At 40.9% G+C, this 23,504-nt stretch overlaps 1 protein-coding gene and 1 long non-coding RNA gene across 2 annotated transcripts; both read left to right on the forward strand.

Annotated features, from left to right (window-relative positions):
* The first annotated feature begins 7,831 nt into the window (after positions 1-7,831).
* Positions 7,832-12,217, forward strand: LOC117332233. The gene has a single exon (XM_033891118.1). It carries the CDS (start codon positions 7,832-7,834, stop codon positions 12,215-12,217), a length of 4,386 nt encoding a protein of 1,461 aa, XP_033747009.1.
* Positions 12,218-12,335: 118 nt separating this feature from the next.
* Positions 12,336-13,610, forward strand: LOC117333216. Its single transcript, XR_004533850.1, has 2 exons — positions 12,336-12,517; positions 13,074-13,610. It is a non-coding gene; the product is annotated as an uncharacterized LOC117333216 (long non-coding RNA).
* Positions 13,611-23,504: the final 9,894 nt, after the last annotated feature.

The raw sequence follows: 23,504 nt of genomic DNA on the forward strand, positions 1-23,504 counted from the left end.
CGCAAGTACCAGGTTTACCTATGCTACGTGAGTGGCTGAGAATCAGGTACTACTCTAGTTACAATGTAGGTGAATGTGTACTGTATTAGCCTGTTATAACTTTCTTTAGCTGAGGCTGGAGTTTATTTGAGGATTGTTTGTTTATAGAAATTTTCGTCTAAACCCTATTCGTCGTTAAAAAATATATAAGTTTGAAATGCTTTCGTTCAAGATCTACTAAATCAGCAAGACGTCACTCAGGCTATTTTTGTCAGGTAGACACATCAGTACATGTAGTGATCAGGTGATTTATCATTAAGCCGCTGCAAACAAGACCTACAGTGTATATTTAATTATTGTCACTGAATGGGTTTTGCATTTACACAGTACGCATTACTCAGTCTTGGAGATGAATTGTGATTTTGAAGATTTATAATTATAATTTTACGTACTCTTAATATTGATAGTTATAAAAAAATTTATTTAAAATACTGTATAGTTGTGGCACCCTATCAGATAATGTATTTATGTGTTTTATTATTTGTGTGGCGGTTATTTGCGTTTTCCGTAACCGCGTATACTTTCGTTTCGTTTGTATGTAATGTTGTAGTAGTTGGCCCCGAATAGGTATACTATTGTTATGTATAAGTGTGTATGGGCAATGACTGACCGCTTGACCCATGACATGCGCTGTCTAATTATTTCTTCATTTTCATGCCTAATCTTTCTTTCCTTTCTTACTTCTTATTTGGGATTTGAACTAGGCAGTCGTCATATTGATTACACCATTTTTTCAAGGAGTTTGTCCTTCGTGCCATACACGGGGTGAGTTTAGATAGTTTAGATAGTTTAGATAGTTTAAATAGTTTAAGGAATTATATTTCTAATGCATCGATGCTGATATAAACTATTTATAAAGATTATTATGTATTTATTTATTCCAAATTAGTAGATTAATTGTTTCATATCTATTGTCTATTTTCTTCCTATTGATCGATGTATTTGAGTAATGTACATGTATAGCATATTTATGATAAGCTATATAGTATTTTACCTTTTATTTTCTTGTGAGACAGATACGCAACAAATGTGTGATTGTTTAGGTGCGTTCGATTGTGATGGTTATCGTATAGTTATATCTGTTATTCGTATATTCTAGGGACTTCGATTCCAGTTTCGCTTCACTACTTCGTCTCATTAATTATGGTTCAACTAATAAATAGTATTTGGAATAGTGTTAACCATGTCCGTCCTGTCGCGATTCAATGTAACAAACTAAGTTCGGGAACTGCTGATGTGATACCAACAATATTTTTCACACAAGAAAACTACGGTATCAGTATGGGCGCCATGCATATTTATCAGTCACACAGATTGCATGTTTAGTGACAATAAATACAATGCAACAATCGTTTAATTGTTACCTTTGCATTTACATACGTTAAGCTATGTCTTCCTTTAATAAGTAAACATGCATCTCTGTGATTAATTCACAACCCACTTACACACAGTACAAAGTCTCGTCTTGACGAACATCAACATAGCGCCCAATTACGTCATAGATCGTCGCCTATACACAGCCCTGCACACATTATACATGCTGTTCGTTGGAGACGACTTAATTTTGGGTCTGACCTTTTCTCCTCTTTCTAAACATCTTTCTATTTCTTTACACCTCCCTTGACAATACCTCACTTTTGGCCTTTAGTTTAGCGTTCGTCCCTGCGAGGAAGGCTATATATTCTGTCTCCTGTTCGAGACTTACAAGAGTCTATAAAACTGGTAGGTTAAACTCAGCATTTTTGCAGTGGGACAACTGCTTCGCCCGTCGTCGATTGTGTGTCCTGCTAGGTGTCTGCGGCAGTATGTGACCGGGTGGTGTGTTCTGCTGGATGTCTTCGGCAGTATGATTCAGTGATGTAGCACTATAACAAGGAGACAAGCACAAGCATACCGTAGCCTCCCAAAACACACGCTCTCGCCACACGCATATCGCTCGCACACAGAGGAGACAGTCCTTTAAAATATAATAACTGTTGATTTAAACGCTACAAACAAAACCAAACGGCGTCGTCTCCTATACTTATCGATACCATGTGCTACGTTCAGGCAATAGGAGGTCGAGTGCGCTCGACGGTAGTACCTGTATCCCCCTCTGATGAGGCATGTCTTTTTCTTCGGTAGTTTTCAGGGCGGGGCAGCTCCCTGGTACGGACCTGGGTGTGGCATCTAAGGTGGGCTGGGTAGTACAGTCAAACACATGACACAAAAATGATGACAATTATTATTGAAAAAACAAAACAAAACAAAAACTAATACAAGGAAACAAACAAACAGCACATTATCTTTGACACAAGATTCTAAAATAAGCACGGAATTATTCGAACTTAATGCAAGCAATTTGCTTCTGCTAGTTGAAACTTCAATGCCCATATAGATTTAAGCAGACACACATTGACTATGTGTTTATTTCCTGGATGTTTAATAGGCTGAGTGGATCGGAAATGAAGCGTTCCCGCCACCAACGGATATTATACCAACTAAAATATACTACAATTCCAATCTGGACGGAAGGAGACACACTCGGCTTGACTCAAACGTAGATGGTGCTGCATCCCTGGTGACTAAACGTGATTTACCAAAGATGAATAAACCACCTACGTTAAATGATATAGAGGCCTACATATCATTCCGAATGTCTCAAGGCACCTTAGATAGGTCGTGTACTTCAGGGGGGCCTGACCGAAAAACGACAGCCATCCCGACAACTAGCAGTAGAAGTAAATCAGGTAAGTATTAACACATCCCTACATGTAGAATAATTCTACAGTGACATTGACCATGGGCAATATAATCATGTCCCTACAAAACAAGCTGTTTCTTGTGTCCTTTGTTTAGAAAGATATAGCAGATAATGGAATGGATCACAGCTATATACTCCCAAATAACCTAAAATTCTAGTTATACACACATCCACCCTCTCCTAACATTAAAATGACCGTTGGACTGGGCGCTTGACCTGGGAAATCCTTGCGACATCAGTGTATAAAAATAACTTTCCGCATTTATGGGCTCACCTGGTTCGAAGGACCAAGGTGAGCCTATGCCATACCGTGGCGTCCGGCGTCCGTACGTCCGTCAACAATTGGTTTCTTCTTCATAACCGCTGATATGAATTTAACAAAATTTGAATGGGAGCATCATTATTACAAGTGGTGGGGCTGACCCCCCCCCCCCCCCCCCCCCCCCCCCCCCCCCTCCCTGGGGGCTGAGGAGCGGGCCAAAAAGAGTCAATTTGGCTTTATTGATATAAACGACTTCTCTGGATCTGAGCAATGGATATTGCTCATATTTGTCGGGTACATGTAGCATCATTATTGGGTAGGGGTCCAGAAGGGGCCAATTTCGCTAAATTAATCATTGATGTAAACAACTTCTTCTCTAGAACTAATCAATGGATATCACTCATATTTGCCTGGTAGCATTGTTATGGGTGGGAATTCAAAATTGTACATATGGTCATTCTGACCCCCTGGGGCCTGAGTGGTGGGGCCAAAATGGGTCAATTTGGCTAAATTGATATAAACAACTTCTTTACTGAAACTAAGCAATGGATATCACTAATAGTTGTCTAGTAGTTTCGTTTTGGGACAACGCAACAATTGGGTGTTCCGGACATGCGAAGCTGGGACCAAATGGTAAACGCTTACAGCTCTAAGGATCTGGACACATCTAACCTTTTTTCTACCGTGTCCACCACATAACCGTCCTTACTACCCTCGCTCTTCCAGCGTCCGTGTCTCTTCCAACATCTCTCGTTCACGCTAGAGTTAGCCGCCGCGCTAGCGCCGCCTGATCTCAGAGAGTGTAAACCAAGATTAAGGTTTGGTCCGACCAGACGTAGTCTGGTAATAATCGTTTCCCTGGCTCTCGTGTAACTTAATCGTTTGTTTTTATAAACCAATTTGCAAATGTCTTTTGATCTGAAAATTGGACGGAAAATATATAACTCATTATCGAGAGTAATGCTGGATAGCTCCATATGTTTCTGAAACATCTGATAAGGACAGGCTATATAGTATGTCCTTTGCTTATGAGAACTTCATTATCGTTCCTATATTGATCGGTTTTGTTTTTTCAATATACAACAATAAATGACTATCGCGAACTTTTATATCGACACTGCACAATGCACTTACTTCGTCATATCTCAAAAAACCTGCAAAACTCAGCAGTATCATACACAAATCTTTGATAACAACTAGATCGTCTGAATCTTTGAACATCTCGCACAATCTAACAAGCATTTCTACGTTCACTGGATCTTTTTTACACACTTTGGGCCTGGCAATTCTGCGGGCCGCCTCCTGAAGATTTGATATAAATGCATTTTTTGTGGGATCGATAAAATTATTAAGTTCGTGAGCCCGTTTGATCCCGAAAATAGCAGAGTTAATGAAATGATACGAAAAATTATTATCTTATAAATGCGTGATATATAACGCTACGTGTATGGGCTGTGCCGGTAAGGGATTAAAGACATGTCCTTTGATAACAGATCCCCACCTCTTGAATAGTAATAGTAATATAGTAATATGCCTTGGTCGTATTGTCACTTTCGGATTGTAGCCAAAAATGTGCCATCTTCCTGGATAATTTGCCCAAACCGCTGTCACCAATTACTTCACTTCCGGTTGCGGCTGCAGTCACATTAGTACGTAGGTCTATGTCTGAAGAATGGAAACAAAACCTAATTAATTACAAATTAGAGCTATTAATCTAAATTTTTTTGACACCTTGCCAAATATACCGTTATTACCCCTCGCTTTGTGGGTGAAACTTTCTCCTTTGAAATACATTTTGTGCTTAAAAATTCCACTACTAACACACTGTTCTACTTTTGGCCAATATGCCGCAGATTTCCATTCCGGAATTATTAATACCCCTTTTGCCTTTTCATATTCTGTTTTCTGAATAGTCTTAGCTATCAAACTTGGTGGTCGAACTAATCAGCTGAATTCTGAATTCCATTTAAAGTCAAATGCGTTTATTCCTGAGGTCCCTGCACACCAAAATCTTGAATAAAATTTTTCGCACTTTCTGTTGCAATCGCATGCAAAACAATCAACAGTGAATTCACCAAATAGACATGACAACTTTCTAAAGACCCATGTCTGAACACCCCAATCATCGCAATCACTCCGTTTTCCGCTCTAGGAATCCACTTAGGGCGCATGTGTATAGCTGCCAAATGGCATGTACAATGTACTTACGATATCGCTGGCGATTTCGTGTAGCTGCTCTTTTCGACTGCCTATTGAGAGAATGATCTGTACATTTTTGTTATCAGTGTTCAGTTCTACTGACTTACCTGTCAATAAGGGTAAATTGTGTTTTGTTCTACTGACTTACCTGTCAATAAGGGTAAATTGTGTTTGACAACTCTATTAACTGCTTCTAATTCTCTCCAAGTGGAACTAGCGTGTTTTTCTATGTAACTCAATGCCCCAAGCATATCCTGGGTACCGATATGGACATCGTCACTGGTAGCTAAATAGCCGCCGTAACCTTCAGATGAAGCATCAGTGAACAACGCAACATCGAACGTCGTGCCTGTCAAATGACCAATGTTTGAACCTCATTCGTTCATTTTTTTTGAATGTTTTCCCGCCAAAAATCGATCTCATTTTCAGCCTGCTTAGTTACTACTACCGCTGAATTCCAAGACGCTCCTTCCAAAACACATCTATACATACTGCGCGTATGAAATCGCACGTTGTCCCCTAATACCGCGTAGGTGGAAATTAACTGTCGAACGATGGACGCCAGAAAACGAACGCTGACTACACGTCTACCTACGCTCAACTGAGCCTTAATGTTCGTATGGGGAATACAGAAGTTCGAGTCGTACATATACGGAAGAGAATTCCTACTCGAGACTGATCACCAGCCATTGTCCTACCTGAACAAGTCGAAGACAGCCAATGCGAGACTTATGAGGTGGGCGTTGTTACTCCAGCCATATAGATTCCGAATACGCGCCATAAAGGGTTCGGATAATGTGGGAGCGGACTATTTGAGCAGGATATAGTAGCAACATGCTCCGTGATGTTGAGAAAAAGTGTATCCACTTTTTTCCGGAACCCGGGGATGTTGTCACGATCGCATGTGGGTATAGGGTTGTATATGTATGTCTTTACCTTGTTTTGTGTGTAATCGTGTGCGCGTATTTGTATGGCACGAATGGAAGTACGGTCAGAGCGGAAGTGCACGTGCGAAAGGTCGGTTAGCGTCACTACAGGTAAGCTATGCCGTGAGTAATGGCTGTGGTGTAACCACCTGTAGTCAGAATCCTTTTGATCATGGATACAGGCACGGAATACAGACTGTGGTGAGTAACTAACGTTATATCTTTCTATTTATTTCACTAATTGCTATCTTAGAATGTCTTGTATTCCGGATAAATGTATTTCTAGTATATATCTTAGTGTACGGTCCAATCATGCGTGGCGGTGATTAGTAATAATATGTCTATATAGGTGTTGCTGATCTGATAGCTTATAAATGTTTATGTTGTGATAGTTATGTTATGATGTTTATTATAGGTTATTTGCAGTTGTTGTATTGATATGTCCGTAAATATTGGTATGAATGTCCATCTATAGGTAAAATAGGTCAGTGAGTTTTACCTGTGTACAAATGTATGGAAGCCCATACGGGCCATATATGATTCATAATGTATATTGTGGTAGCGTTAGGAATGGACCGGCATGTGATTCTAATAGTGTTTTATGTTAATATTTAATCATATTTAGGTTTATGATAGCAAGTATTTAGGGTATATAGTACAATATTATATTATTGGAATATCATTTTAGGAAATATGTTGTTAATTAGCATGAGTGTTTGGTGTGAAATTGTCACGTGTGTCATTGTGTGTTTTTAAGCTTTCCATGACGGAGTGAAGTTCCTTGGACAACAGGACACCGGGCAATCACCACGACTTCGGCATCAGGACCGGTAGAAAACTCCGGTCAGCCTCAGGAGGTCTGATGTGATAGACAGACGGGTCAAAGAGCCAAGGATGATAAGGAATGGTGGTCCGTACTACGGCCACTAGATCATGAAGCGGTGACGTCTAACGCTGTCGACGGTATGACGTTATAGCCAGCTAGCTCTCATACTTTACCTGCGGGAAAGTATTGTTGGGACTCATAGTGAGTCATCCCTGTGGGAGGTGCGTGACATACGAGGGATATACCTGAACTGCGGTTCAGTTACTCATGTGTTTCTATTTCTTGAGTGGAGAACTTGTGCCTTTAATGTGTACTTATACCGGTATTGTGCTGTTCTGTGTCGACGACTCCGTGACTTTAACCGTAATTGAATGTCAGAGTGTGCAAGGGGTGTGAATGTGCGTTTGTATGAATATATCTATTTGCTTTTGTACATAATAGTTAATAAATATTGTTTTGTATAATCTATTTTATTGTCTTCAATTCCAAAAACCAACTCGAACGCTTGTCCTACGTTACAAAATTGGTGGCAGCGGTGGGATAAGCCAACGTGTGGGTTTTGGTTTTAAAGCAATATTTCACTAGGTACTTGTAAATAATAGAAAAGGAATTCGCTAGATAGGCATTTCCTGGGAGCTAGACATTCTTCCTATTCCCTTTACTTCGTTGTTATATTTTGGAAATAGAACCACTATATAGAGGAAGGGATTATACACCAGGTGAGTAACATTTGGAGACGGCGGTCTTGGAATGGGATGTTAGTCTCGGAAAAGGGTAAGTACTCTATGTTGATTGTGTGGTGTCTACTTGGCTGTTCCTTTGCATTTGTTCACAGTATGTCGACTCTTAATGAGATTATTGCAGCAGGTAAAGAACTTGGCTACACTGGAGAGGAGCTACGGAGGTTTCTAAAGGAGACACAGGATCGTGCTAGAGATGAACGGGATGCGGAACGGAAGTTCCGGAAAGCGGAGATTGAAGCTGAACAAGCGGAGAAAGAAGGTGAAAGAGCATTTAAGATGGAGGCCGAGCATGCCAGACTTGAGGCTGAGAGAGAGGCAAGGGCAGATGAAAGAGCCGAGAGAGAGCACAAGCGTAAGTTAGAGTTACACGAGGCAGGTATTGCAGATGACACTAGTTATACTCATGGGAGCTCAACAGTTGCGCCTAAGGGTCCAAAGCTACCGGCTTTTGAAGAAGGGAAAGATAGTATGGATGCGTATATCCAGCGTTTTGAGGTGTATGCCACTGCTCAGAGGTGGAAGAGAGACCAATGGGGGACTAACTTAAGTGCCTTGCTTAAGGGGAAAGCATTGGATGTGTTTTCAAGGTTACCTGTGTCCCAAGCCTTGAACTTTGAGGATCTGAAGAAGGCCTTGTTACAAAGATTTCAGAAGACAGAAGCAGGTTTCCGGAAGAGTTTTAGGAACAGTAGACCAGAGGGAGGCGAGACCTTTACCCAGTTTGCCAAGAGGTTGGAAAGTTATCTAGACAGGTGGATGGATATGACAGGAACTGCCAAAACGTATGACAGCTTGAAGGACCTGATGATACGAGACCAGTTTATATGCGGATGTAATCAGGATTTGTCTTTGTTTCTAAAGGAAAGGACTCCATCGTCGATACAGGATATGGCGAAGTTGGCTGATCAATATGTGGAAGCCAGAGGAGCACCGGCAAGTTCCCTTTCATTAAAGAATGCGAAAACGACAGGTAGTGGGAAATCAGCTGCTGGAGGGGGAGGTAGCACTACCGAGACGGGAAGGAGGAGCTCCACCCCTGTGACTGAGAAGCGATGCTATTCCTGTGGAAAACTTGGACATCTCTCCTTCGACTGTCGTAACAAGAAGTCTGGAAACAAGGTGGCGTCCGTTACAGAAGCTAGCGTTGGCGATAACAAGTTGCAATATACCAGAAGAGACAAGAAGAAAGATGTACCTAAGAGGAGGAAAAGAGGCCCAGCTGGTCAAGGTAATGACGGTACGGAGCTTAGCTTGTCGTGTGACATGAAGATACCCTATTCAACAGAGATGCCGGTAGTAACGGGACGTATCGGGGTACGCCTTGTCAAGGTATTGAGAGACACCGGGTGCAGTGGTGTTGTTGTTCGGCGAAGTTTGGTTGAACCTTTACAGATAACAGACCGCACAAAGACTTGTACTTTGGCTGATGGCTCGAAGCTGAATGTGCCAATTGCAGAGTTGGAGGTGGATACGCCGTACCTGAGAGGCACTATAGAAGCCTGGGTACTCGATACGCCGTTATATGACCTGATAGTAGGTAACGTCGTTGGGGCCAAACCCCCGGACCAACCTAATAAAAGTTGGACTGAGGAAGATACTACTCTACAAGCAGTTGAGACCAGACAACAGAAGAAAACGAAGGGGAATTACAGACCACTGAAGGTTCCGGAAATGCTTAGAGACATTGGAAGTTTAGATGAACTGAAGGCGGAACAGGAGAGTGATGCTACGTTGGGAAAATTCAGGAAGCTGACAGAGAAGTCAGAAGTTTTTGAACGAGGTGGAGGGGGACACTCGAAGATATATTACCATAAGGGCATTTTGTACAGGAAGTTCTACAGTCCGAGAACAGCGAATGGTAAGGTCTTTCGTCAACTGGTAGTTCCAGAGAAGTTTAGGCAGACAGTTTTGAAGCTGGCCCATGAGTCTATCATGGCGGGACATCTTGCAGCCAAACGGACAGCTAGTAGGATTTTATCTGAATTTTATTGGCCGGGAGTCCAGGCAGACGTCACCCGCTTTTGTAGGTCATGCGATGCATGTCAGAGGACCTTTCCCAAAGGAAGAGTTGCAAAGGCGCCACTTGGAAGTATGCCACTCGTCGAAACCCCATTCAAGCGAGTTGCTGTGGACATTGTCGGACCATTGGATCCTGCCACTGATAAAGGTAATCGTTATATTCTTACGGTCGTCGATTATGCTACGAGATATCCGGAAGCAGTCGCTCTTCGCGGAATTGAGACAGAACGTGTAGCGGAGGCTCTGGTAGACATATTCAGCCGAGTAGGTGTCCCAGCTGAAATGTTAACGGACCAGGGTGCCCAATTTACTTCAGAGTTGATGAAGGAGGTGAGCAGACTTCTATCTATAAGGCAGTTGACAACTACGCCTTACCACCCAATGTGTAATGGGCTGGTCGAGAAGTTCAATGGCACTTTGAAGCAAATGTTGAGGCGCATGAGCACTGAGAGGCCGAAGGACTGGGACCGTTTCATCAACGCCCTACTCTTTGCATATAGAGAGGTTCCCCAGGAGAGCCTAGGGTTTTCCCCATTTGAGATGCTATATGGACGAACAGTTCGGGGACCCATGATGATCCTACGTGAGCTATGGAGTAAGGATTTGCCTGATGATGAAGTCAAAACGACCTATCAGTACGTCATGGATTTAAGGGAGAAATTGGAGAAGACCTGCGAGGTTGCGATGGACAATCTTCGAGAGGCGAGGACACGACAGAGGAAGCAGTTCAACAAACGGGCCAAGCAACGAGACTTGAAACCGGGGGATAAGGTACTGGTACTGCTGCCGACCAAGGCAAACAAGTTGCTACTTCAGTGGAGGGGGCCTTATGATGTTGTTGAGAAAGTTGGACCTACCGATTATAGGGTCAACCGAGAAGGCAAGATAAAAGTCCTTCACATTAATCTGCTTAGGAAGTACGTCGAACCAAAGCATGGGAGTGACCTAGGAGGATTTCTAGCTTGCGTAATGACGGCTGTGTTGGACGAGAGTGACCAAGGAGATGATATAAATCATGACAGAATTTTAGAAGCTTTACCAGGTGACCGGGGAAATGAAACTCAAGATGATGTTGTTGTGTGTCAAGATCTCACAAAGGACCAGAGTAGAGATGTGCAATGCCTCATCCAGGAGTTCAAGGATGTACTGACAGATGTCCCTGGGAGCACCAGCTTGATTGAACACGAGATCCATACCACTACATCGGATCCAGTACGGGTTAAGTCTTATCCTTTGCCCTACACTACAAAGGAGGTCATCAACGAAGAAGTTGGAAAGATGTTGGAGATGAGGGTCATCGAACCATCAACTTCACCTTATTCTTCACCCGTAGTGATGGTAAAGAAGAAAGATGGATCCAACAGATTCTGCATAGACTTCCGTGGGCTCAACCGTGTGACTATTTTTGATGCTGAACCAATGCCTAATACAGAGGACATTTTCGCCCGTCTAGGAAACGCCAGGTATTTTTCCAAGTTAGACCTCAGCAAAGGTTATTGGCAAGTTCCATTATCAGCTGACGCCAAGGAGATGACGGCTTTCACCACACCCCGGGGATTATTCCAGTTTCGGGTAATGCCCTTTGGACTTGTCAATGCGCCCGCGACTTTCAGTCGTTTGATGAGGAAATTGCTTCGGGGAATGGACCATCTGGATAACTTCATTGATGATATCATCATATACACTGACACCTGGGAGAAACACATGGACGTTTTGAGTGAGTTATTTTCCCGGTTGAGGAACGCGGGACTTACTGCAAGACCGACAAAGTGCTCTATAGCATTTGGGAGTTTGTCATGTTTGGGACATGTGGTCGGGGAAAGGAGAATTCAACTGGAGGACGACAAAGTGCAGGCGATCGCTAGCGCGCCGAGACCGGAGACCAAGAAACAGGTCAGATCATTTCTTGGGTTGGCTGGTTTCTATCGGCGATTTATTCCAAACTTTGCCGCTATTGCAGTACCACTTACTGACCTGACGAAGAAGGGCGCACCAAATAAAGTGGAATGGTTGGAAAGCCATGAGCGAGCCTATGCCACTTTAAAGAAACTTTTGACGGCGAGGCCAGTTCTGAAACTGCCAAATTTGGAGCAGGATTTTATCCTAAGAACTGATGCGTCCGACACCGGACTAGGGGCGGTGCTGCTACAGGAAGAGGAGGGACAGAAGATGCCTATCGCGTATGCCAGTCGGAAGCTTCTTCCTAGGGAACGGAACTACGCGGTCATCGAGAAGGAGTGCCTCGGGATCGTATGGGGAATACAGAAGTTCGAGTCGTACATATACGGAAGAGAATTCCTACTCGAGACTGATCACCAGCCATTGTCCTACCTGAACAAGTCGAAGACAGCCAATGCGAGACTTATGAGGTGGGCGTTGTTACTCCAGCCATATAGATTCCGAATACGCGCCATAAAGGGTTCGGATAATGTGGGAGCGGACTATTTGAGCAGGATATAGTAGCAACATGCTCCGTGATGTTGAGAAAAAGTGTATCCACTTTTTTCCGGAACCCGGGGATGTTGTCACGATCGCATGTGGGTATAGGGTTGTATATGTATGTCTTTACCTTGTTTTGTGTGTAATCGTGTGCGCGTATTTGTATGGCACGAATGGAAGTACGGTCAGAGCGGAAGTGCACGTGCGAAAGGTCGGTTAGCGTCACTACAGGTAAGCTATGCCGTGAGTAATGGCTGTAGTGTAACCACCTGTAGTCAGAATCCTTTTGATCATGGATACAGGCACGGAATACAGACTGTGGTGAGTAACTAACGTTATATCTTTCTATTTATTTCACTAATTGCTATCTTAGAATGTCTTGTATTCCGGATAAATGTATTTCTAGTATATATCTTAGTGTACGGTCCAATCATGCGTGGCGGTGATTAGTAATAATATGTCTATATAGGTGTTGCTGATCTGATAGCTTATAAATGTTTATGTTGTGATAGTTATGTTATGATGTTTATTATAGGTTATTTGCAGTTGTTGTATTGATATGTCCGTAAATATTGGTATGAATGTCCATCTATAGGTAAAATAGGTCAGTGAGTTTTACCTGTGTACAAATGTATGGAAGCCCATACGGGCCATATATGATTCATAATGTATATTGTGGTAGCGTTAGGAATGGACCGGCATGTGATTCTAATAGTGTTTTATGTTAATATTTAATCATATTTAGGTTTATGATAGCAAGTATTTAGGGTATATAGTACAATATTATATTATTGGAATATCATTTTAGGAAATATGTTGTTAATTAGCATGAGTGTTTGGTGTGAAATTGTCACGTGTGTCATTGTGTGTTTTTAAGCTTTCCATGACGGAGTGAAGTTCCTTGGACAACAGGACACCGGGCAATCACCACGACTTCGGCATCAGGACCGGTAGAAAACTCCGGTCAGCCTCAGGAGGTCTGATGTGATAGACAGACGGGTCAAAGAGCCAAGGATGATAAGGAATGGTGGTCCGTACTACGGCCACTAGATCATGAAGCGGTGACGTCTAACGCTGTCGACGGTATGACGTTATAGCCAGCTAGCTCTCATACTTTACCTGCGGGAAAGTATTGTTGGGACTCATAGTGAGTCATCCCTGTGGGAGGTGCGTGACATACGAGGGATATACCTGAACTGCGGTTCAGTTACTCATGTGTTTCTATTTCTTGAGTGGAGAACTTGTGCCTTTAATGTGTACTTATACCGGTATTGTGCTGTTCTGTGTCGACGACTCCGTGACTTTAACCGTAATTGAATGTCAGAGTGTGCAAGGGGTGTGAATGTGCGTTTGTATGAATATATCTATTTGCTTTTGTACATAATAGTTAATAAATATTGTTTTGTATAATCTATTTTATTGTCTTCAATTCCAAAAACCAACTCGAACGCTTGTCCTACGTTACACACTGGATCTTTTTTACACACTTTGGCAATTCTGCGGGCCGCCTCCTGAAGATTTGATATAAATGCATTTTTTGTGGGATCGATAAAATTATTAAGTTCGTGAGCCCGTTTGATCCCGAAAATAGCAGAGTTAATGAAATGATACGAAAAATTATTATCTTATAAATGCGTGATATATAACGCTACGTGTATGGGCTGTGCCGGTAAGGGATTAAAGACATGTCCTTTGATAACAGATCCCCACCTCTTGAAACTATAGTAATATGCCTTGGTCGTATTGTCACTTTCGGATTGTAGCCAAAAATGTGCCATCTTCCTGGATAATTTGCCCAAACCGCTGTCACCAATTACTTCACTTCCGGTTGCGGCTGCAGTCACATTAGTACGTAGGTCTATGCCTGAAGAATGGAAACAAAACCTAATTAATTACAAATTAGAGCTATGAATCTAAATTTTTGTGACACCTTGCCAAATATACCGTTATTACCCCTCGCTTTGTGGGTGAAACTTTCTCCTTTGAAATACATTTTGTGCTTAAAAATTCCACTACTAACACACTGTTCTACTTTAGGCCAATATGCCGCAGATTTCCATTCCGGAATTATTAATACCCCTTTTGCCTTTTCATATTCTGTTTTCTGAATAGTCTTAGCTATCAAACTTGGTGGTCGAACTAATCAGCTGAATTCTGAATTCCATTTAAAGTCAAATGCGTTTATTCCTGAGGTCCCTGCACACCAAAATCTTGAATAAAATTTTTCGCACTTTCTGTTGCAATCGCATGCAAAACAATCAACAGTGAATTCACCAAATAGACATGACAACTTTCTAAAGACCCATGTCTGAACACCCCAATCATCTCAATCACTCCGTTTTCCGCTCTGGGAATCCACTTAGGGCGCATGTGTATAGCTGCCAAATGGCATGTACAATGTACTTACGATATCGCTGGCGATTTCGTGTAGCTGCTCTTTTCGACTGCCTATTGAGAGAATGATCTGTACATTTTTGTTATCAGTGTTCAGTTCTACTGACTTACCTGTCAATAAGGGTAAATTGTGTTTGGTTCTACTGACTTACCTGTCAATAAGGGTAAATTGTGTTTGACAACTCTATTAACTGCTTCTAATTCTCTCCAAGTGGAACTAGCGTGTTTTTCTATGTAACTCAATGCCCCAAGCATATCCTGGGTACCGATATGGACATCGTCACTGGTAGCTAAATAGCCGCCGTAACCTTCAGATGAAGCATCAGTGAACAACGCAACATCGAACGTCGTGCCTGTCAAATGACCAATGTTTGAACCTCCTTCGTTCATTTTTTTTGAATGTTTTCCCGCCAAAAATCGATCTCATTTTCAGCCTGCTTAGTTACTACTACCGCTGAATTCCAAGACGCTCCTTCCAAAACACATCTATACATACTGCGCGTATGAAATCGCACGTTGTCCCCTAATACCGCGTAGGTGGAAATTAACTGTCGAACGATGGACGCCAGAAAACGAACGCTGACTACACGTCTACCTACGCTCAACTGAGCCTTAATGTTCTCCAAATACTGAATGACCATTTGGATACATTCAGGAGATACATGTAACCTGTTTTCCTTTGTATCCCATATGAAACCTAACCACTGCAGTCTCTGTACGGGTATCCAAGTACATTTTTCCTCGGCTAATAGAAATCTGAGACTTATCAGGTCAGACCTAACCTGTTGACTAATTCTTTGTACCGCCTCGACAGACTTACCTCCCCCTATTCCGTCGTCCAAATACATCAGAATGTTAAATCCTTTCGTTAGCCAGAATTTAACCACCTCTTTGGAAGCTTCTGTGAAAATGTATCCTGCTGTACTGATACCAAATGGTAGCACGTTGAATACGTAAAACTTACCTTGCCAACCAAATCCTAGGAATGTGCATGTGGCGGATAAATCATGATTTGAGGTCGAAACTAAATAAAAAAAAAATCCCCCTTGTCAAATGTGCTTCTGGCTACCTGAGCGTCCTCGTACTTAAATCGAAATTGAAACAAATGTGGATTGATATGTCTGCAGTCTAGTAATAACCTAAGCTTGTCCTTTTTGTTACAGGCCAGTCAAAGGATTGACTACCTCTGGTTTTTTCGTAACCATGGGAACGCATCCTTTTTTAACCAAATTTTATATTTCTTGTGAAACGAACTCGGCATTATTCTTAGCAGATTTATTGTTGTCTAAAACAGTACTTACCGGGGTGGTTTTCAATGGTATCTTGTACCCTTCTTTTATAATAGCGAGAATATGACCATTTTGTGTAATTTTCTCCCACTGGTGTACCTGAGCTAACAGCCTACCTACCGCCGTCGTCACAGCGTCGCCTCCGACCAAAACATTTAGATTACTGGATACAGTATTACTCACCGTATTCAAATGAATTAAAAGAAAAACTAGTTATCTTATCATTGGTGAGTCTTGCTCCCTTGGGACACTCCCCTTTCCAATGACCCTGGTCCCCACCATTGAAACATCTCCCAGGCTTCTTTAGTGGTGTGGCTCTCGTGCACGTGCTGTGGTCCATCGTTCCCAGTCTGTGGTTGTTTTGTCGAAACGCTGGATTATAAGGTCGCCTGTCGTTCTGACGTTTTTGACGTTCTGCCTTGATTTTCCTATCGGCTCGTGACTGTGCCTTGATAATCCTCCTTTCGTCGTCGCTGTCGTCAGCCAAAGGATTTGTTTCGTACTCGCTAACGGCGAGCCAGCCTGCCTCGGACGAGTCTGCTAATTTAATTAGATTTTGGCGGTGGGAAACTAACTGCATACCTTGTTCGACTTTTTCCATAAGGCTTGGTGTGTGTTCGTGGTTCATGGAGGAAACAACTCTCTCAACTTCCTTAAATTTGTTTAAAACTCTGACGTTGTGTTTGTGTTGTTCCTCATTTCCACGTTTTTTGAATTTATAATCGCCGCTAATATTATCCGCCAGCCGCGCGTTCTCTGACGACATGGATTGGAATAAGTTCCTCATTTCGCTCATTATTATTATTATTATTATTATTATTTATTTATTTCCTCCAAATTGAAGAGTTACAAAAAGAAATATACATTGTTGTCAAAAATAAACACATCAATTATTTACAGAGATGACCGGGTAAATTAATACATAATGAAATAGTTAAATAACTACATAATGAAAGGTCACGAAAGTAGCAAATGATACAAAATCATTACAACGCATGTGAAGCCTGAGGTTTCCAGCGGTTGGGGAGAGCCCTACCAGCAAAGTCCTCTCAGGCTTTCACAGGCATTAACACCCACGAAGGGGTGATATAATAATAATAATAGATAAATAATTGATAAATCAATTAAACAGTAATTAATTTGGCACTACTCATGTAAAAAAAAAAGAAAAAAAACATTGTATGCCATACGTGTATTACACTATTAATGCTGATATAACAGCAACATTTTATCAACAAAAATAGCACTATGCAGTACAAATATCACATGATCAGATGGACTTAATATGTAGGGAAGACTACCACCAAGTAGTACATGAATTAAGTTATATTCCGATAAGGAATGTAAGAACACACTAAATTCTATATCAAAAACAGCACTAATAAGACACCAGAGATCGTCTCTAAGACTTTCAGTTTTTGTACAATGGAGTACTATATGTGATATACGGTCATCATGTAAAATACCACAGAAATGGCACAATTCTATAAGGTTTGTTGATCTTAAATCCGTACATAGTCGAACTATATTACTTAACTTGCTGAGATTTTCAGGGAATTTTAGTGCTACTTTCCATAAAATATGTGGAGAAATTACATCTTGAATGAGCATAAACCTACTGAAATCTGAATCGTTATTCATTCTATTGTACATCATTAATTCTTCCCAATTAAAAACAGCTTTATAGACGATTGACTTCCATTTCGAACTACATGGAAAAATTGTATCTGAAGTATACTGCAACAACTGATTAAACAAATCATACTTGCGAAGTATTCTCACGATATCGGGAATAAAACCAGTTTGACATGATTCCTTCAAAAGATACATGAATAGACGTTTGAGAAATATAGTATGAGTTAAGTATTTACTGTCCAGCCTGCAAACACGACCAAGAAATAAAAGTTTTCTGATGTCAATATAACCTTCTATAGTGGTCCATCCAATTAGGGAATTGGCCATATCAGTTCTAGTTCTAATGTTTAACCCTTGAATGGATTTTACAATAACATTTTGAGCGCGCTCTGATTTGATTAATTCGGTTCTCGATAATTGCCATAGTTCACACCCATACAGTGCAGACGGGAAAACTTTAGTCTTAATAATCTTTGAAACAGTTAAAGGATGAAGGGTCCTAGGGTGAGCACCAGATCGAACAAGAGCCATGGTTCCACTTTTCATTCTCTTACATGCAGACTCCGTTCTGTCTGCTGAACACAGTTTAAAATTCAAAACCACACCAACGTGCGTAATATTCTCAACAACTGGTAATGCTTTACCATATAAATACACATCTTTTACCAAAACTTGTTTTCTGCCTTTTGTAAAAACAACAATTTTACTTTTATCTACAGAGAATGAAAATCTCCATTTACAACTATAACTTTCACAAATTGTAACCATATCTTGTAAACCAACACTTGTGTTACTGATCAAACATATGTCATCCGCTTGTGTGGGGATATTAACCTTGGTATCAATAACACATGCTCCTTTTCCCGACAATTCGACATCAATTAATAGATCGTTGATAAAAACCAGGTACATTTTAGCAGATAAGGAACCCCCTTGCAAGATCCCTCTCTCCATAAGAACAGGTGAAGATTGATAACCCTTAAAGGCAACGTGACTTACAAAGCAAATATACATATTTCTCAATATAGTCCAAATTTTGCCTTTAAATCCCATTTTGTACAGTTTGAGCAATAACCCTTCGTGCCAAACAGTATCGAAAGCTTTTATTGCTATCTAAAAATGCTACGAAAGAATCAGAGTCATTTTCTAGATTATATCTCACACATTCCTGTAAGTTGAAGGAAGTGCATAGACTACATACATTTTTCATATAAGCTGATTGTTGTCTGTTTGGAAATGTTTCAGAATCTAGTAAAAAATCCATTCTGACAGATAAAATTGACTCGAATATTTTGAAAAAAAATGACAGGTATAAGAGTTATACTCCTATAACTATTTGGGTCGTCTTTGGGTTTTCCATTACACTTATACAAAGTGAAAATTGTTCCTCTTTTCCAGCCTTCAGGTATATGCTCATATTTTACAACTAAATTGAACAGTTTGGTAATGAAGCGCAATAGTCTATCACCTCCAAACTTAATGTGTTCATAAACCAGGCTATCATACCCGCCAGCTTTGCCGCTCTTAAGTTTCTTACATACTTCTCGCATTTCGTCCGTGGTAAACATTTCTGACAAAAAGTTATCTTTTTCTTGATAAGACTGATTTTGAATTTCATTAATTTTAAGTAGTACATCTTGAAAAAAGTTTTCATCAAACGAATCAAGTATCTCATTCTTGAACAACTTACTAAAATGATGGCCCCATGCATTTACAACTTGTTCGGGTTCGCGAAGTGTGGTACCATTGTGTTTCATTTCAGTTTGACAACAACCATTATTTTTTGTACGATTTTTAAGTAGTTTCCAAAAGAGGTTTTGGTCAACGTCTCCAGATTTATCTATTTTCCCGGCTTATACTAGCGAAACGCGGGGAAATTTAAATATATTTATGCATGTGACCGATGTGTCAACCCTGGGACTTGTTGGGGAAGCAGGTCACCATCTCATTCATTAGGACTCTTTATACAAATGAAAGAAGTTTAATATGTTTAGCTCAGCTATTACTTGATTAATCAGATCCAATGATCAAAAGCTTTCCAGACGGACAGATTAATCAAAATTGTGTATAGTTGTACGACTTAGTATGACGATATTTCAAAACAGTTCCTAGTCAGCTATAACCGTCTGTTCTCTGGTTGTCGGAGTCATTTTATATGTTCTTCCCGTGCAGTAGATCAATTACCTATGTGATGTCAGTGCTGCACGGTTTTTTAAAAGCTAAATATGTGGCGACACAAGTTTCCATTATCCGGATACCCTTTCTAAAGGTGACTCAATTTTGAAGGTGACCTTACACAAAAATATCGAACGGAAGCTTGAGTATCGTCCAGCCACCCTAGCTTCAATCATACAAAAATGACGGGATCGCGAGACGACTAAACATTGTACAGGTTTATATAAAAATACAATCTGTCACGAGATTCCCTTAATACTTAATTTAATCTGACTAAAGCTTTAGATTTCAGACCCATTGAAGCGATGAATGGTTCCTGTAGGTAATGTAATAGACTGGTGATATAGCGATGGGTGAGCCTATACAGTATTCCTGTAGGTAATGTAATGGACTGGTGATATAGCGATGGGTGAGCCTATACAGTATTCCTGTAGGTAATGTAATAGGACTGGTGATATAGCGATGGGTGAGCCTATACAGTATTCCTGTAGGTAATGTAATAAGCTGGTGATATAGCGATGGGTGAGCCTATACAGTATTCCTGTAGGTAATGTAATGGACTGGTGATATAGCGATGGGTGAGCCTATACAGTATTCCTGTAGGTAATGTAATGGACTGGTGATATAGCGATGGATGAGCCTATACAGTATTCCTGTAGGTAATGTAATGGACTGGTGATATAGCGATGGGTGAGCCTATACAGTATTCCTGTAGGTAATGTAATGGACTGGTGATATAGCGATGGATGAGCCTATACAGTATTCCTGTAGGTAATGTAATAAGCTGGTGATATAGCGATGGGTGAGCCTATACAGTATTCCTGTAGGTAATGTAATAAGCTGGTGATATAGCGATGGATGAGCCTATACAGTATTCCTGTAGGTAATGTAATAAGCTGGTGATAGAGCGATGGGTGAGCCTATACAGTATTCCTGTAGGTAATGTAATGGACTGGTAATATAGCGATGGGTGAGCCTATACAGTATTCCTGTAGGTAATGTAATGGACTGGTGATATAGCGATGGGTGAGCCTATACAGTATTCCTGTAGGTAATGTAATGGACTGGTAATATAGCGATGGGTGAGCCTATACAGTATTCCTGTAGGTAATGTAATGGACTGGTGATATAGCGATGGGTGAGCCTATACAGTATTCCTGTAGGTAATGTAATAAGCTGGTGATATAGCGATGGATGAGCCTATACAGTATTCCTGTAGGTAATGTAATAAGCTGGTGATAGAGCGATGGGTGAGCCTATACAGTATTCCTGTAGGTAATGTAATGGACTGGTGATAGAGCGATGGGTGAGCCTATACAGTATTCCTGTAGGTAATGTAATAGACTGGTGATATAGCGATGGGTGAGCCTATACAGTATTCCTGTAGGTAATGTAATGGACTGGTGATATAGCGATGGGTGAGCCTATACAGTATTCCTGTAGGTAATGTAATAGGCTGGTGATAGAGCGATGGGTGAGCCTATACTGTATTCATGTAGGTAATGTAATGGACTGGTGATATAGCGATGGATGAGCCTATACAGTATTCCTGTAGGTAATGTAATAGACTGGTGATATAGCGATGGGTGAGCCTATACAGTATTCCTGTAGGTAATGTAATGGACTGGTGATATAGCGATGGGTGAGCCTATACAGTATTCCTGTAGGTAATGTAATGGACTGGTGATATAGCGATGGATGAGCCTATACAGTATTCCTGTAGGTAATGTAATGGACTGGTGATATAGCGATGGGTGAGCCTATACAGTATTCCTGTAGGTAATGTAATGGACTGGTGATATAGCGATGGATGAGCCTATACAGTATTCCTGTAGGTAATGTAATAAGCTGGTGATATAGCGATGGGTGAGCCTATACAGTATTCCTGTAGGTAATGTAATAAGCTGGTGATATAGCGATGGATGAGCCTATACAGTATTCCTGTAGGTAATGTAATAAGCTGGTGATAGAGCGATGGGTGAGCCTATACAGTATTCCTGTAGGTAATGTAATGGACTGGTGATAGAGCGATGGGTGAGCCTATACAGTATTCCTGTAGGTAATGTAATAGACTGGTGATATAGCGATGGGTGAGCCTATACAGTATTCCTGTAGGTAATGTAATAGACTGGTGATATAGCGATGGGTGAGCCTATACAGTATTCCTGTAGGTAATGTAATAGGCTGGTGATAGAGCGATGGGTGAGCCTATACAGTATTCCTGTAGGTAACGTAATAAGCTGGTGATAGAGCGATGGGTGAGCCTATACTGTATTCCTGTAGGTAATGTAATGGACTGGTGATAGAGCGATGGGTGAGCCTATACAGTATTCCTGTAGGTAACGTCATAAGCTGGTGATATAGCGATGGGTGAGCCTATACTGTATTCCTGTAGGTAATGCAATAGGCTGGTGATATAGCGATGGGTGAGCCTATACAGTATTCCTGTAGGTAATGTAATAAGCTGGCGATAGAGCGATGGGTGAGCCTATACAGTATTCCTGTAGGTAATGTAATAGGCTGGTGATATAGCGATGGGTGAGCCTATACAGTATTCCTGTAGGTAATGTAATAGGCTGGTGATATAGCGATGGGTGAGCCTAACAGTAGTATTCCTGTAGGTAATGTAATAGGCTGGTGATATAGCGATGGGTGAGCCTATACAGTATTCCTGTAGGTAATGTAATAGGCTGGTGATATAGCGATGGGTGAGTCTATACAGTATTCCTGTAGGTAATGTAATAGGCTGGTGATATAGCGATGGGTGAGCCTATATTGTATTCCTGTAGGTAATGTAATGGACTGGTGATATAGCGATGGGTGAGCCTATACAGTATTCCTGTAGGTAATGTAATGGACTGGTGATACAGCGATGGGTGAGCCTATACAGTATTCCTGTAGGTAATGTAATGGACTGGTGATAGAGCGATGGGTGAGCCTATACAGTATTCCTGTAGGTAATGTAATGGACTGGTGATATAGCGATGGGTGAGCCTATACAGTATTCCTGTAGGTAATGTAATAGGCTGGTGATATAGCGATGGGTGAGCCTATACAGTATTCCTGTAGGTAATGTAATAGACTGGTGATATAGCGATGGGTGAGCCTATATTGTATTCCTGTAGGTAATGTAATGGACTGGTGATATAGCGATGGGTGAGCCTATACAGTATTCCTGTAGGTAATGTAATAGACTGGTGATATAGCGATGGGTGAGCCTATACAGTATTCCTGTAGGTAATGTAATAAGCTGGTGATATAGCGATGGGTGAGCCTATACAGTATTCCTGTAGGTAATGTAATAGGCTGGTGATATAGCGATGGGTGAGCCTATACAGTAAACATGTTGAACAAAGATATGTTTTCGGGATTTCAACATTGTTTACCTCGCCTTATGATGGTACCCATCACTGTGATTGGATAATAACCATAATAACATCTGATAGTGGATCATAAACATTTCGATACTATACCGTAAACGTTATATAACATGTGTTACAATACCGTAAACGTTATATAACATGTGATACTATATCATAAACGTTATATAACATGTGATACTATACCATAAACGTTATATAACATGTGATACTATTCCATAAACGTTATTTAACATCTGATACTATACAGTAAACGTTATATAACATGTAATACTATACTATAAACGTTAAATAACATGTAATACAATACCATGAACGTTATATAACATGTGATACTATATCATCAACGTTATATAACATGTTATACTATATCATAAACGTTATATAACATGTAATACAATACCATAAACGTTATATAACATGTGATACTATATC

This window comes from Pecten maximus, chromosome 8 (genome assembly GCF_902652985.1).
Source record: "Pecten maximus chromosome 8, xPecMax1.1, whole genome shotgun sequence".
NCBI classification, from domain to species: Eukaryota; Metazoa; Mollusca; class Bivalvia; order Pectinida; family Pectinidae; genus Pecten; species Pecten maximus.